This window comes from Neopelma chrysocephalum, unplaced genomic scaffold (assembly GCF_003984885.1).
Source record: "Neopelma chrysocephalum unplaced genomic scaffold, ASM398488v2 Primary Assembly neopelma1_124, whole genome shotgun sequence".
NCBI lineage: Eukaryota > Metazoa > Chordata > Aves > Passeriformes > Pipridae > Neopelma > Neopelma chrysocephalum.
In genome coordinates this window covers 419921-436301 of record NW_020897786.1, presented here as the reverse complement: position 1 = coordinate 436301, position 16381 = coordinate 419921, and the positions used below count along the sequence as shown (strand labels likewise).

The following is a 16381-nucleotide window of genomic DNA, read 5'->3' as shown; positions in this document are numbered from 1 at the left end:
CCCCCCCCGGGACTACTGGGGACGGGGGGTCTGGGTGCCCCCCTCTGCTGTGATCTCGGGGACGGGGCTGTGCCCGCACTGTAGTCCTTGGGGACGGTGGTCTGGGTGCCCCCCCACTCCGTGACCATGGAGGCTGTTGTGTGTCCCCCCCGTGACCCTCGGAAACAGGGATTTGGTTGCCCTCGCTCCGCTGTGACCACCGGGGACGAGGGTCTGCGTGCCCTTCCTTCCACCCTTGTGACCATTGAAGACGGGGCTGTGTGCCCTCCCCTCCCTCCCCTATGGCCGTGGGGACGGGGCTGTGCCCCCCCCGTGACCCTTGGGGACGAGGGTCTCTGGGCCCCCCCTACCCCGTGACCGTGGGGGCGGTTGTGTGTCCGCTCCCCGGGGCCGTTGGGAACGAGCCCCCCCGGGTGTCGCGGCGGTTGGGGGTCGGGTCCCCCCGCAGGGGTGCGGGATTCCCCCCCCGCCACTGCGAGGGTCCCGCTCAGGGTCCCGGGGGGCTCGCCCTGTGCGGAGGGTGCGGATCTCTCCGGCTGCGAGGGACGAGGGGCTGGTCCCCTGCGCGTCCCGGGGGCGTCAGGCCGCTCCCAGGGGTGCGGGGGGGAGATCCCCGTGCGTGGGGTCACCACCGTGGCAGGTCTGGGGTGGGGGGGCAGGCGGGGAGGAGGTTGCCGAGGGGCAACGGTGTCCCTGGGGTTGGGGGGGATCTTCCTCCTCTTGAGTCCCGTCTCTATGCAGGGAGATGTTTGGGGGGCACAGGAGCAGAGGGGACCCCAGGAGTGGAGGTTCGCCTGGAACAGGAAGGGGGACTCTCGGCACAAATCCCACAAGGTTAAATTTTCCCCAAGGCGTTTAGGGAGTGTGAGTTGTCCGGGGGGGGGGGTCAGACCCTGAGAGCAGAGCCCCTCCAGGCATTTCCCCCTGGGCTGTGCTGTGTGCTGGTGACCTGGTGCTGCAGGATGTGCCGCCCGCCTTTGAGGCCTTCGAGCCCCCCGAACGCCTGAGAGCCAGCGGGCAGATCCGGGGGTGACACTGGTGGTGACAACGTGGCCGGGTGTCCCAGGAGGGCTGGGGCAGCCGGCGGGGCGAGGGTGGTGGGGCGAGGACGGAGTTCCTGCGTGCAGCTCTCCCGCCCGTTGTGTACACGGGGAAGGTCACAGGTTCAGGTCTGGTCTGTGAGATTTGGCTCCCCTCCATCTCCCAGCAGCCCTCTTTTTTCCTTTCCTTTTCCCCCCTTTTCTGGGAAGGCCCTTTCCCTCGGAGGAGGTGTTAGCCACTCATTTTCCGTGGTGGACACTGGAGAGCCCACAGGCCGTCTCCCCCCCTCCAGAAGATCCAAGGATGCCGGCGGCGGGGCTGGCGGTCGGGCTCCGGCGCGCGCAGGCAGTTCCTCGCCTGGACATCCTCAGGAAAACCTATTTCCACGCTTTGTGCGATGACTCCGGCATCGGATTATGCCGCACATTTCTAGCTCTTTGTTGGCAGTGTGCGACCGCACACGCACGGCACTTGGAAAATCCAGGCAGCTGATCTTATTGATTAACTCTGGACCAGAAATAATTTATAATTTATTATTTTGAAGCCGTTTCGGTCACGAAACGCAAATCCTTGCCCTTTTACGCCCTCGTTCATCCAGTGAGGTTTTCTCCTCTCCTGTGCGGTGGAGAAGGGAGACGTGTGCAGCGCCGGGAGCACAGCGTCTCTGTGGTGCAAAGGGACAAGGATTTAATGTTTCACCTGGACTGGCCTGTTGTGCAGGGCAAGGGCTGCTTCAGTTAGAGCCACCGGAGGAAATTAATTATCAAACAAGTTGTAATGACCTGTAATTGAGTATGGCCAGGGCATGGGAAGGAGGTTTTATTCCCTTTTCCGAGCTGAGCACTCGGACCTGGTCTGTGTGTTTGGTGAGTCGCCATTAAGCTGCTCATTAGCTGGAGAGGCTGGTGTGTGTGTGTGTGCAGAGGTGTCTCTTAACACACTTGTTACCTCTGCATGGGCTGAAAGCGGCACAATTTTTTGGGGTGGACCCATCTGTCTGTCTGTAGCTCCATGCTGGGGGGCAACCCCAAATAATCCCTTCCTTGCCCAGTTGCAGGGTTGCAAAGTCCCCTTGTGCTCTCTCGGTGGTCACAACATTGCTTCTGCTGCCTCAAAAGCTTGTTCCCTGTAAATCGAGCTGAAAATGTGCCTTTTTTGGGAAGAAAGGGCTTGTGAAGGCAGTTGAGGGGTTCTTGTGTGGTGTTGGAGGTACCCAACAGCTTGTGTGTCTTTATTATGAATTAACAGGAAGGACAGACCGGAGTTTGCTCCGTCTGGTTTATTCTCTTGGAGAACGGGGATGCCTCAAATCAAAAATTGCCTCTGGGTTGTATTTACAGTGTATTTTTAATTGTGATTGCATAAATTAAAGAAAACCGGGAGCTGCCTGGTCTTTCTCGCGCTTCCATGCGGGCATCATTCCCAAAATAAAGTCAGTATCCGTGCGTTGTGTCCAGGCCATGACCGGCGGTGGGATCCCACTCCTGGATTGATGGTGGTTGGGGACTAGAGTCATGTGTTATGCCCAGTTTATTCCTAGGTGTAGGGATCTTTCTCCACATGTTCGTAATGGGAAGAGGAAGAGCTGGGCTTGGCCGGGCTGGGAGCGGGGATGCGCCTCGCGGCCGTCCTGCTGCGCCCTGCACGGCACGGCTCCGATTGGGATTAGGGCCTGTGGGCGCTGATGCAATACTAGTCCCAGATGTAATGCAATAAGCCTCTTTGTCCCCTTTATCCAGAGCATTATGTAAATAAGATGGTATTTATGGTCCCAGGTATGTTGTTCCGGGGCTGTGTGACAGCCTGCATGCGCAGTGATGCCCTTTGAATGTTGGCACCGCTGCTGGTGTTCCCAGCCGGAGGCAGGGACCTGCCAGGGGCAGATGCTCTGGGGGAGCACGTCACATGCCAGTTCCCTACGGAGAGGAGGTGAGGAGGTGAGGCCGCAGGTGACCTTGCCAGGGGCTGGTGACAGTTTAACTGCGCTCGGTTGCCGGTACATGGTGAGGGCAGTGAGCAGATCAGCGTTAGAGTCTGCAGGGATGGGGTGGTCGCCCACTGAGTTCACGGAGAGGTCCGTGGTTATCTTTGCAGACTTCCTGCAGAACACGAGCTGCTGGTTCCGCAACCTCGGGGTTGTGAGAGTCATGTGTCTCTTCCCAAACCTACCTTGTGTTCCTTTGAAGCTGATGGTGGTTTGTGGAGAGGTTTTTTGGGAAGCACCAAAGTCCCTGAAGGACCTGGAGATGGCCCGGGCTGTCTGCAGTTCTCCCATGATGCCTCTTCTGATGCTTCGTGGGCTCTCTGGGCATGGGGAGAGTTGGTCCTTTCCCCATGGATCTTGCCCGCTTACTTGGGACTGTCATAATTTGGGTGCTTGTAGTAGTGGCTGGAGGGAGAATGATGCTGTGACGTGGGGGTGCTTGACTTCATCAGGGTTTGGGGACGTGGTGGGTGTGTTGAGGAGCCCTTGTAAGTGTGAAGGACCTTTTATAAGATCAGGGGTGTAGGTAAGTGAGCCAGCTTGGAGCACATGGCTCTCTAGGAGCTCATGGGTGGCCATGTGTGGCTCTTGAACCAGAGCTTTGGTCACCCCGGCAGCAGCCAGTCTGCTCCATGTACCTGTGCCGGGTTGAGTTGGATGAGGAAGAGTGTTTTTTGGTGTTAGGAAAGGACAGGAAAAGAGATCCTACTGGGATATGGCTTATTTTGCTGTGCAGATGCACTTTCCTGCTACCGGGAGTTGGCTCCTTGATGTGTGATGTGGTGTCAGAGGAAGGAGTGAGGTTGGGCTTGGGCAATCCTACAGTGAGAAAATAGAGGATGGCTGCCTGACCAGGAAACATGCTCTGGGACTCCATTTGCTCTTGTGATTGCTTGAGTTTTTCTTGACTTTATATAACTTCTTTAAAGGAAACCGATTCCCTTCTGCATTTGGATGGAAAATCAGTTTTTGAGACGAGCCCAAGAGGTTGTTTTGTTTTCACTGCAGCTGAGTGTCCTTCACACGCACAAAACCCACTGACGTAGCTGCTGAGCGTCAGCTCAGATGTGGTGTGAGGGGGTATGAAAGGATGCAAGTGCGTTTTTTTGTGGATGAATAAAGATGATTTCAGGAGAACCTTGATATTTTGTATTTAAACATTAAATGCTTAACTTCTACAATTCTTTGCCTTGCGCGTGATGTAAGAAAAGAAGGAAAAAGGGAAGATAATGTGACTTTATGCTGCTCCTTCCCTGAGCACAGAAAGGTTTTGTGGCATTGGATTTTCCTTCCAAGCAGTTCCTGGGCTGCTCAACCACTCTTCCAATGGCTGGAAGGATGAGATCTCTGTACAGTGCTACATCATGTGCGACGTGGTCACACTGATTTATTGATAACAAAATTGATTTTAGTGACTTTGCTGAGCCTGTTTGTAGTTTGGCTTAAACAGAGCATTCCTGGTTCAGGTGGGTCCAAAGATTTGGCTTGGAGTTTTCCCGGTGCTTCTTCAAAGGGATGAAGGGTGGATCTGGAGGATTGTGCTGTGCAGCTTTAAAGGAGTGAAAATGAGGTGTGTAATGACTTCGCCATGAATCCAGTGGGTGGAGAGTCTTGCTCATCTCCAGGAGAATTACTGCTCCTTCCCCAAAGGTTTAGCAGCCATGGGGAAATTTCTTCTTGTCCTGAGGATTTCCTGTTTATTTTTGAGAGGATTTCACATCTAATTTGCAGCTTCCCTCTGTATCCATCACCACAAGTAATTCCAAGTACACTAGGACTTCCCAAATAAGCCCAGCCCGCTTTGATACATGGTTCTGGCTGGGTTTTATTGTATTCCTGTACATGCTGGCTAATTCACAAAATTTGGCAATTTGCAATGGGTCATTAGCGCGAATTAGCAACTTTCTGATGGATATCAGAGCTTTGCAAATGTGCCGTATTAATCTAGGAGATACACCTATTTATTATCCCTCCCAGGGAAAAAAAAGGGGATTTCTCGGCATGGTACTCGCTCTGCTTGCATTTGTCCCTGTCTGCGTCCGCCTTCCCTCCTCCTTTACTTCACAGTCTGGTTGGTTTTTTCCCAAAGTGTTCCCAGGCTGATGGTGTGACAGGAAGAGCGATTACAGCTGCACACACCGGCCTGGCTGCAAACGGAGCCTCAGCTCAGGGAGCCAAGGTGCCCTAATTGGTTATCGAATGAAGGGAATTAAAGGCATTAATAGGTGAAGTGGCAGCTCCTTCGGTTTTGGAGCAGAGGAGAGATGTTCGTCCTCTTCTGAAGGCTGGGAAACGGCCAAGGCTGGCTGCGTGCTCTGCTCCTAAAGGGAAAAATAGAGGAAATAAAGCCCAGAAGCTCTCCCTTCCCTGGGAGCAAGCAAGCTCGTGGCTGTCTGTCCTCTACAAACTGCGCTGTCGAGGTAGGGCTGTAGCTGGGAGACACCACTCAGCTGGGATCACTCCAGTGCTCTTCCTTTGGATGGAGAAGATGGAAAAGAGACGTTGACTTTGGCACAGAGTGGCAGCACAGTGAGTGGTTTCCTGTTCCTGCTGTACTTCCATGGAGGGTGATCCTTGTTGGAAACCTGTATGTCAGCGACCATGTGAACCCAGCTTGGGACTGGGACCACCATGGGGCAGGAGGATGGCAGGGAGACTAGGAGCAAGGGGAGGAGCTTCCCTGCCTCCAGAGCCCTGGAAGGAAAAGGGACAAATGGCCGGTTCACTGGTGCCCGACACCCTGAGCTCGCAATGATGCCAATAACCCCGGGTGCCTTCCCACATCCCTGCTAACGGCATTGGGTGTGCAGGGGAAAAGGATGAGCTCCCTTTTCCAGTACTTACTCCAGCTGTTATTTATGCCCCTTGATTGTCTTTGGTCTTCACCAGCTCTTCTTTCTTCCCATCTCCGTGACTGATGCTGCAAGGATCTTTCCTGGTCACATCCATCTTGCTGCTTCCTCTCGCTGCTGGCGATCTTCCAGCCTGTGCAGAGCTCTGAAGTTTGGGAGCCTTTTGGGTTATTTTTATGTGCTCTCTACCCTTGTCTGGGCTGTGCATGAGGACAGGTCACCAGTTCAGACACCTCTAAGCCTCTTGTAAATCAGTTCCCTTCTGTGCTGGGTTTAGCAAGGGTGTAAATTGACTGGTTTTTAAATCCACATGGCTGCTCAGCTTTCCCAGTGGAAACCAGCTCTCTGCTCAAGGGACAATCAGCCCCTAGGTTTGTCCCTATGAGAAGCATTGCAGTGCCAAACAGATTGGCTCAGACATCCTGTTTTGAGTGTTTAATGTTGTTTTTGGCACCAGCCAGCAGTGACATGGCTGGCTGGGCTCAACACGAATGGGCTTTGTGTGGGTAGGGGAGCACCAGGGCTGTGTCTGGTGCTGCCGGAATGCACTGGCTTGTCTGGGGCAGGCTGATCCAAAGCGATTCTGAGTTAATCCTGGCTGGTTATTGCTCGCAGTGTTGCTTTTTGCTTTTGCCACCACGTAGCTGCCAACGGTCCGTGTGTCAGCCTTCGGCAGCCAAACTGTGGTGACGCCTGTCTGCTCCTGTGGCACTGCCCGTGCCTGCCAGGCACCTGCTGGGTGCCGTGTGCTGGTGACGCCGTGACACACAGAGGGTGGCACACGGGGATCATGGGGCAAGCGGGAGATGCGGGTTTTGGGTGCAGATGGGGCTGTGTTTCTAGTTAGTGTTAAGCCATCGTGTGCAGGTCCAGGCATGGCAGTTACAACAGGGGTGTCCTCCAGCGGGCAGACACAACAGTGAGGGGAAAATCCTGCTGGGTGTCCCTAATTCAGGATAGGTCTGAGAGCTGAACTTGCAGGAAGGAAGCTGCTCCGTTATTTTAACCATCAAATGCTTTTTCTCCCACGCATGCAGGTTTTTCAGTTCCTCTTTCCCAGTACAGCCGAATGTTTAGAGCACTGGGCAGCAGTTTGCGCTTGAGGATGTGGGTGCTGAGGTGCTGAGATGGCTCTTGGCCATTTTCACCTGCCAGAGATTTTGCAGTCTGCAAGGTCATGCTTGCTGGAAGACACCTAGCCTGGCGTTCTTGGATGAGCAGGCTGTGATCCAGCCAGCATCCAGAGCCTGAGCCTTGCTGCTCCTTGCTCATTCCATGACAGAGGCTTGGGAAGCGACAGGGCAGTGCTGTCAGAGCTGTAACAAAGCACTGGCATGGCTCTTGCCTGCTCATGCTGTGCTTGATGCTCCTCCAGTCTGTGCCACTGAGTTATCCCAGCACTGTGGCCTTCCCTGCAAACCTGGCTCCTGCCTGGCAGGAGAGTCCTCAGCTCTCCGTAGGAGGGCTGTGTGTGCAGAAACGTTGCTGGACTTAAGGGCAGCTACAAAGAGGAGCCACATGGAGAAGTCAAGGGGCAACAGATACAAATTGTGCCAGGAGAGGTTTCATCTCAACATAAGAAAGTAATTTTTTATAGTGAGAACAACCATTCAATGAAACCACCCCCTCTGGGATACGGTAGAGTCCATGTCGCTGGAGGTTTTCAAGATACGACTGGACGGGGTGGTATAATCTCACCTGGACTCCCTTTCCTGTGAAAGATTGGGCGAGGTGACCTTTCAAGGTCCCTTACAACCTGGTCTGCTCTACGTTCTATGACCTGAGTCATGCTGACGTGTATGTTCACACTTGTGTGGAACGATGGTTCTTGCTCAGCTTCCTACTGGAGAAGTGACTCCAGCAGCGCAATTCGGTGGAGAGTGAGCAGGCATTCCAAGAAGGTGCTGTTTGCCTGCTGTCCTTCATGAGAATGGAGTGGAATGTTTGGTGCCTTCCTGTGGGCGGCCTGTAGGTATGGATGTACCTCCTGCTTGAGCTGAACACCATGTGGTTGTGTGATGGTTCTCTTACCAATGGTTTTCTTGAAACATGAAGCTCTTGGACTTCCTTGTGAGTTGGCAGAGGAAATGTGAGCCGTGTTTCATTCAGTACAGAAGTAGGTACCTTAAAAAAACACACAAGTTGAGAGACATAAAAATCAAATACTTGCAAATCTGAAGAACCCTGGGCTCTCGAGGCACGAACAGGCAAAAAATTGGGACTTTGGTGATGACACTTCCAAGACTGACAGGAGGATTAAAGAGGTACTTGTTCCAGTTTTCCCCATTCCACGATATAAAGGAAAGCCTGAAATGTTTGCCTGTCTTTGTATTCCCCCTTTCTGTGTGCCTTGTGCATTGGGGCTGCATGTGGCCTCTTGGGAGCTGAGGGAAGTGAGGGATTCTGGCAAGAGTGGCTTTGCCTGTCAGCCGTGTTGAACAATGTTGGGTTTTTCAGCTCTAGGTCAAGTTGCTCATGGTGTTGAGGTTAAAAAAGTGTCAATAAGAAGCAAACGCTGAGCTTTAGCTAATCTTGTATTTTCATCAAACACTGGCACTGCGCACACGACTCTTGTATTGACAGCTTTGCTGAACATTTTCATGTGCCATAGTTTTCCTGAACATTGCTATAAAGGCTGTGTTTTAAGGTCAGGAGTAGACGGGGGTGGGTGTGAGGTTGAATTTTGATCCTAGATGCATCTTTTGCCTGATGAAGAATGTGAAGTGGATGCCTGAGTGTGTATTCAGGAGCATTTGGGTGTTATGGCTGATAGATCTCCAGAGCTTTCCTCTAGGTAGGGTGATTGCCTGGCTGCTCCAACACCAAAGCTCTGCTCACCTCTCCACCTTCCTCCATCTCCAGCCTCTTCCAGTGATCTGTTCTGCTTTTGTCATGCTTGGACTGAAATATTTCAGGCTTTTCTCAAGAATGCCAACAAATGACTCATCACTCGAGCGCTGCCCTGTGTCAGGTTCATCTCCAGTGTCAAGGCTCAGCCTACAAAAACTTGGAGTCCCGGCCTAAGTTTGGCAGTGTCTCTCCCGGTGCTCTGGCTGCAGTGCATGCTGGAACATGTAGTCTTAGTGGGGTGCACCTCCATATTAAAAAAAGAAGGGTGGCTCCATTTTATTCAAATTGGGTTCAGCCTTCTCCCTCCTGGCAGCTTGCCGGCGCCGTCCCACTCAGCCCCGAGAGCCACCGAAGTTCTCCCGGCGCCTTGTGTGAGCGCGGAGGCGGGAGCGCAGCTCCTCCATTCAAAATCTTGCTTAATTCCACATTGAACAGCTTGTTTTGAAGCCCTGTGCTTCAGCGTGTTTTGCAACAGCTCGGACTCCCGCCGGGCGCAGGCGGTGGAGGGATCCTGCCCACGTTGGGTGGCAGTTCTGGAGGGTGTCATGGCAAATCTCCTTTGTCTGCTACGGCCTGACTGATGTCTGGGGGAGAGCGAACCCTCCTCCCCTGCGTGATTTCTTGAGCTGAAAGCAGCAAGTGAGTGAGGAAGCTCCTTTGTGCAGATTTCTCCGTCTCCTCTTGTTCGTGCCAGCTGGCTCGCGTTCAACATTTCTCTTTTTTTCTCTCTCTCTTTTTTTTTCTCTTCCCTCTCCCCCAGCTCTAGAGAGAGGGGGCGGGGAGAGAGGGAACATCTTAAAAAGAAATCTGCAGAAAAGACATGGGAGTTACTTAACAAAAATCCAACCCAAACAAGCCCAGCTGGGGGATTACAGGCGCGGTGGTGGGAGCTGAGCGGGGAGCGAGTTGCGGCAGCTCGGAGAAGGCACCGCGCTGCCCCCCCACCACCCCGAGTTTCTTTAGTCGTAAAAGGAAACAAAAAGGGATCTTGTGCGGAGGCAGCGGATGGGGAGAGCGGCCGGCTGGCTGCCAGCCGCGGGAGGAAGGGCCTCGCATTGTGGCCCCTCGTGCTGCTGCCTTGGCTGGGGGCTCGTGGGGAGCCCTTTGGGGGTCTTGGCAAGCTGTTGGGGGGGGGCAGCAGCCCTTCCACGCCACTGCCTTTGCCTCACCCAGGAGGGAGCGGAGGGCTCTGTCTGCTCTCTGGGGTTGCTCCTGGCTGGAGAGAGCATCTCGCCGAACCCTCTGCTCCCTGCCTCGTGCCCCGCTGGAGGAAATGCCGTGTCCTACAGATTTTCTCCCCCCCTTCCCTGTCCTCTTTGCTGCTCCTTCTTGCGGGCATTCCTGAAAGTTAATCAGGGTGAAAATTGCAGTCGGTCATGTCTGGAAGCCACCAGAGGCTGATCCTGGAGCGCTGCAGGCTGGAGCACATGGCTATGAGACAGACTCCCTACGTGTGGGCTGGCTGCTGCCAGGAGAAGAGCTTTCTCCTGCATCTTGCTGCCCTTGGGCGGTCAGTGCTTCCCTGCTTTGGTCTCTTGGCCTCCGGTAACCGGCAGAGAAAGCTGGAGTGGCGCGGGCTTGGCAGGTTCTGAGCATCCTGCACTGGTTTTAGCACAAAGAGCCGGGGGCTCGTGTGGTTTCCTCGCTGCCTTTTGGAATGTGAATGTTCTGGTGGAGGAGCTGTCTCTAGGTGTGTGTGCAGCCCCGAAAGTGAACTTTCAGGTTTGTCTCTGAATACGGTTTGGCTCTGTCCCAGCCCGTAGATGTGGATTGTAGAGGTCTCAGCACCTAATGGAGCTGAATTATTCATGTCTGGTGCTGTGTGTGTGCAGCATTCCCAAGCAGAAAGCTGTCTCCTTGTAGGATCTGCGCTCCAGGACTGCTCTTAAAACGCTTCGTTGGCAGGTCTCCAGGCCAACAAGTGAGCACATGCTTTTCATGTTGCGCGGGGATCAATCCTGCGATGGCAGGAGGTAAGGGGAAGGACACATTTACAGCTGAATCAATCTCCTCGCTCTGTTTTCCGAGATGCCATGATTTATGGTGGCGTTACACCGCCCAGCAGGAGAGCAGGGAGGATCTGGATAGAACCCGGCACTTCTCCAGCTTGGGCAAAGCAGGCAGTGGGAAAGGCACCTCTTTCTCTGGGACATGGGCTGTGGGAGCCAGGGTTCCCCACCTACCAAAATAATGATGACAGGGTAGGTTGGGAATCCCTGGGGGTCTGGCTTGGGAGAGGGACCCAAAACGCTCCTTCAGCTGCAAGGTAGAGCCTGCAAGAGTGGAGAAGAGAAATGGGGAATTGGAAGTTTCAGGGAGGAGGTTTTAGAGCTGTGGGTAATTTTTTTAGAGCCACATGCAATTGAGGATGTTCAGGGGGTCCCCCCCACATCATGTAAATGGGGTCCCAGCCTTCAGTCTAGGGCTGGAAAGGGCCAATCCCTGCTCCAGTCCCTCTTCCCGTTGTGGCACGTCATGAGCTCCCTGCCCTGCTCTTGGCATGACGAGCCTTCCCCCGGCTCTTGCCAATCCAGCATGTTCCTGTCCGTCCTGTTTGTGATTCTCTTCCCTCTGCATTAGCAGAGCCTGGGCTCCCTCGGCACCTCCTCTGTAGGGTGAGGGTTTTTGCTCCTCTTGTTTTCTAACCCTTTGATTGTTCCTAGCTCTCTAATTGCCGAGGACTCAGTGGACTTCTGGGCTCCTTCTTCCTTTTGTTGTGGTAGGAATTGGCAAAAACTGCTGCTGCTTGCAGAGTTTCAGACCCAAGTCCCGCTCATCTGCTCTCCTTATTCCACATGTATAAATAATATTTATGGAGATGTGTGTGCGTGTGTATCTGCACGTTTGGAACAGCAAGGTGAATTCCCTGGTGGGAGCGGAGAGCCGGCCAAGCCGGCATCGTGGAGTTGTTGCGTGGAGCGGTAGATGATGTGCCTGTCGCAATACAACCCTGCAGATTGTCCATTGCTTTTCTGCCACTACGAGGTCAGATCCTTGTCCTTTGTCCTCCTGATCCGAGCTGGCCGTGGCCCTTTGCCTGCTCCAACCTTGGGTTGACAATTCTTGGATTTGGAGGCTGAGCCTCATCCTCTCCCAGCAGCTCCTGTGTGTTGGTCCTGCGCATCAGTGCTGTGTCCACTTGTCCATTGGGGTTGTTCCTGGATTCCATGCCTCAGCTTAGGGCTGGGAAGGGGCTGTTACGAGCCAAAAATCTGGTTCATCCGTCTTGTTACCATCTTTGCCCATCTGCACAAAGGGATTGTTGTAGATCCGTGGCACAAAGAGCTGGCTGTGCCATGCAGAGGTGAGGTGGTCGCTGCCAATTGCTGGCCCCACCGGCGGTTTGGAGAAAGGCTCCGAAGAGACAGGTTGATGGGGTTGGGCTGGACACCCTGGCTTGGGACTAGGGAGCCGGTCCTGGGGAGGAAGAGGAGGAGGAGGTAGTAGTAGAAACATGCAGGGCAGCTTTGGGAAGCCGTTAGTGACTCCGGTGCACAAAGTGATATCCTGATTCGGCACTTTCCCTGCTGCTGAAATGAGAGGTCAGTGCTTTTCATTTCCAGCTTGCACGCAAGCCCCCAGCTCCTAGGGTTAAAAATCTCCGTAATGACCTGTCAGAGAGCGGATTATTAGCTGTACAGAGCCGAGGATGCTGTGGGGAGCAGATGGAAAATGGTCTGGCTGCGGCAGCCTGGCTGATGAAAGAATCCCTGGCATTTTTACAGTGTTTGCATCTCTGGAAACGCACCGTGAAGCTGCTTTCCAGGCTCCTGCCTGCTGGGGTTTGAAGAAATTTGTGTGTGTGTGTGTTTTTTTTTCTCTTCCCTTCTCATTTCTCTTCAAGTCACCTGTTTTTGAAGTGTCGCTCGTAAATAGTACCAGGAGCCAGCAGGCTTGAAGCTTGGTGGGGAAGGGGAGGACAGTGCTCCTGGAGAGGAGCCTCATCCAAATGGGTGGTCAAGGATTTCTTAAGGGTTCTGGAGTGCAGGCAGCCCGGCTGGATGGTGCTGGGAAGAAGCTGTTACATGTGTTAATTATGTCTGGTCAGGGTAATTGCCACGACTCTGTAGCTGTGTCAGGTTGCGCGTGGGTGTCTTTTTTGTTTCCCTCCCGGGGCGAGGGGCTGGGAAGCTGGGAGGAGATATTTTGGGCTCACGGGGGTCAGCTGTGGCGTGGGCAGGTAGGGCTGAGCCCCCACTTCCCAGTTAACACTGGGTACTTGTACAATTGTGTCTTGGTTTCCCATTGGAAGCTTATTGTGGAGGCGATGGTGGTAAACATCCCAAATCCGGGTGCTGTGTTGTGCTGCCTGGAGGTGTGGGATGGGAACCCTGTGCTTCCCACTGCGATATGGCCTTTGGCGACCGCTCTGACGCGTCCCAAGTGTCACAAGCACTCTGAAGCCTGGCATTTATTTCCCACTGAGGCACTCTGCTTCCCTGGCGAGCGGCTCTCGTCCCTCACAGCGAGGCTGGTGTGGAGAGGAGCCCTCCCTCCGGGTGGCATCGGCAGGAGAGGAATCAATTCTCCCTCCCAGGGGCAGCGCTCGATAATTCAGAGGGAAATGGCGAGCGGGGAAACGTGTGAGTAATGTCTTGTTGGAGCCGAGAGCCGTGACCTGCCAGGGCCGGTATTGATCGAGGACCGGTGCCAGATGGCTGCTGCTGCGGGGGCAGCTGCCGAGCAGCCCCAGCCTGGGGGATGGCAGGAGGATTCTGCGAGGGGAGATTTGGGAGGCTGGGGGTTTCACCCTGCCCAGATCTCTCCTGGCTGCAGGTGCGGCTGCCAATGAAGGCAGATCTGCCTGCCTGCGGCTCTTCGTGTGTAACCTTGTTTTCTTTGCTTTCCCTTCCAGCAGCGATGCCGTCACCTGGGCAGACCCCGACCACTGGAAGCCCCCCAAGGACGTAGGTGACCCCCAGGGCGTGGAGACAGGGAAGAGCCTTGAATCGTGAGGGGTTGTTAACTCTAAGATGTCCTTGAGCAGCGGAGCTTCCGGAGGGAAAGGAATTGATGCGAACCCGGTTGAGACGTACGACAGCGGGGATGAGTGGGACATTGGTGTAGGGAATCTCATCATTGACCTGGACGCTGATTTGGAGAAGGATCAGCAGAAATTGGAAATGTCGGGCTCCAAGGAGGTGGGGCTCCCGGCACCCAACGCAGTGGCGACACTACCGGATAACATCAAGTTTGTGAGCCCAGTGCCGGGCCCTCAGGGCAAGGAGGGCAAATCCAAGTCAAAAAGGAGCAAGACTGGCAAGGACAGTGGGAAGCCGACCCCAGGGTCCTCCCTGTTCACTCCCAGTGAGGGAGCTGGTGGCAAGAAGGAGGCTCAAGGACGCTCTGGGGATGGCGCGAACTCAGGTGGTTTGGTGCCTGCTGTCACCCCGAAGGGCTCAGAGAAGTCGGCCAAGGCGTCTCGCAGCGTGGCCGGCTCCAAGAAAGAGAAGGAGGGTGGCTCATCCAAAAGCAAGAAGGAAAGGAGTGAGGGTGCAGGGGCTGCGGTGGAGAAGGAGTCCAGCGTGCTGCAGCCCCTGGCCCTGGCAGTGAGGGTGGGACAGTATGATGGGGGCCAGGGGACAGAGCCTGCTGCTGCCGAGCAGCTTGGGAGTATAGCTATTGACACGGGAGCTGCGCTCAATCCCTTGGGAGTTAAGTCGGAGCTGGAGGATGGGGAAAGTGAGTGCCGGCAGCTGAAGAAGGTGAAGTCAGAGAAGGTAAGAAAGGTGTCAGTGTGGGTGACGTTGCTGCTCCTGTGCCAGGATGTCCTGCTGTGGATAGCAAGGGAACGGGATCATGTGTCTTGTACTGCTGGGACCAACACTGGTGATGGCTGGTGCCTCCTGGTTCTGGTGTGAAGGTGTTTTGGCCATGTGGTGTGCCGGTGTCTGGACGTGGCGATGGAATGGCACTGTCAAGCTGTTCCTGGCTGCTGGGAACCGTGTGTCAGCAAATCACCTGCAGCCACTGTGCTCCGGGTACCATCCTGCTGTGCCCTCTGGGATTTGGTTTCTTTGGTGCTGTGGCTGTGCCAGTGGGTCCAGGCCTCTCTGGCATCTGTCACTCTGCAGTCAAGGTGATGTCCTGGTGCTGTGCCCACTCCAGCTCCCAACGGGACACATGGCGTCTGTGGACCACTGTGCTCTGTGTCCTGCTGGCTTCCCCTTGAGTGCCAAGGCTCCCTGCAGCCCCTGGAGGAATTTATTTCTCTCTGGTTGCATCATGTGCAGAGAAGGATCCCTTAATGTGTCAGTGAGTGTGGGATCTGCATGGGCTCGTGGGTGAGCACAAGGAGCAGGGCTGACAGGAGTCACTGCCTTGTTCCTGGAGCTGCCGATGGTACGTGGGCTCTGTCCCACGGGTGGTGACAATCCAGCCCAGGCCAGCCAGGGCTGTGGGTGATGTTTGTCATGTTGCTCCTCTGCTGACACGTGGCAGCGATGCAGAGCTGGCCAAGCTACTTGCACAAAAAGCCCCACTAGTGGCACACAGCCTACAGGGTCAGTGGCTGTCTGTCCGGGTGGTGCTGGGCTCTGGGTGGCTGCATGGCTTGACATGGCCATTTTGGTACTCTTTCCTTGTTTCTCAGTAATCACAGTGGCTGATGGGTAAATGGGGAAAACTTTGAGCATGTGGAGGTCTGCACTCTCCTCTGTGCCAGCTGCACATGGATGTCTCCAGTGTGTGCCTGTGGAGCCACATGTTTGCTGCACATGGGGTGAGCATCACAAGCATGTGTGTTTGGGATGGCTCGGCCCTGTTGCCATCAGCACTTGCTGGGGTTGGGAGAGTGGCTGGGCAGTATTGGGGTGCACATCGCCGTGTCTGCAGCCGGCGGCTCCCAGGAGGATTTCTGCTTTAGTGTGGGGATCACAGTGTGGGCACCAGGAGAGGTGGGAGGGCACAGTGGAGTTGGGAGAGGTTCTGAGGCCAGGGTTTTGTTGGGGAGCATGTGTGGAGAGAAGGGTGGTGGGGATGGTTGGCCATGGGATGGCTCTGGGACAAGGGCTACTAAATGGCTGGGGGCTATATCCACTTGAGAGGAAGACCCAGGGGCAGGTGACTGAAGCCTGTAAAATTCAGGAGTGGTGTGGAGATGATGTGTTGTTCCCTTGTCCATTCTGGCAGTGGAACCAGAGTGAATGAAACCAGGAAGAGCAGCAGATGCTGTTCTACATGATGGACTGGAATGTTGCTGCCAAAAACTATGGATGGTGAAAGTCCACCAGTGCTCTGGGGCACTTGGTGGGTTTGTGGAGGAGAAGCCCATCAGGGTTTGTACAGAACAATGTCTTTTTTGCTTGGGAAAAGCACGAGGAGGACAGGAGCTTGGGAAGTGGTTTGGGAAGTATCTCAACATGCTTGGCTGTTACATTCCATCGCAGCCATCTGTGTTGGCCGCTGTCACAGGCAGTACTGGAGCCGGCTGGACCTTGGGTCGTACCCTGCATGACTTGCTGTGCTGTTACTATCAAAGATTTATTTCTTTCACTGATGCAGCTGCTGAAATCCTCTGCAGCCGGAGGGGTAAAATGGAGGTGGGGTGTTGGTGGAGGAGGAGCTGAACATGCCCCAGCCGTGTGAGCTGGCACCCAGAAACTCCCTGTCTGCTGGGCTGGTCCCACAGTGCGGGCAGCAGAGGCGGGAGGAT

The 16381-nt window shown here is 54.7% G+C and overlaps 1 protein-coding gene across 4 annotated transcripts in view; it reads left to right on the top strand.

Annotated features, from left to right (window-relative positions):
• Positions 1 to 13582: 13582 nt before the first annotated feature.
• The window catches only part of ZNF609 (zinc finger protein 609), a 106469-nt gene continuing 103670 nt past the window's right edge, over positions 13583 to 16381 (top strand). For all 4 annotated transcript variants that reach the window (XR_003536626.1, XR_003536625.1, XM_027698099.1 and 1 more), the window contains exon 1: positions 13583 to 14447. Coding sequence is in view for 2 of the 4 variants with exons in the window: in XM_027698099.1 (XP_027553900.1) it covers positions 13701 to 14447 (747 nt within the window). In the remaining 2 variants the exon portion in view is untranslated. The remainder of the gene's footprint in view (positions 14448 to 16381) is intronic.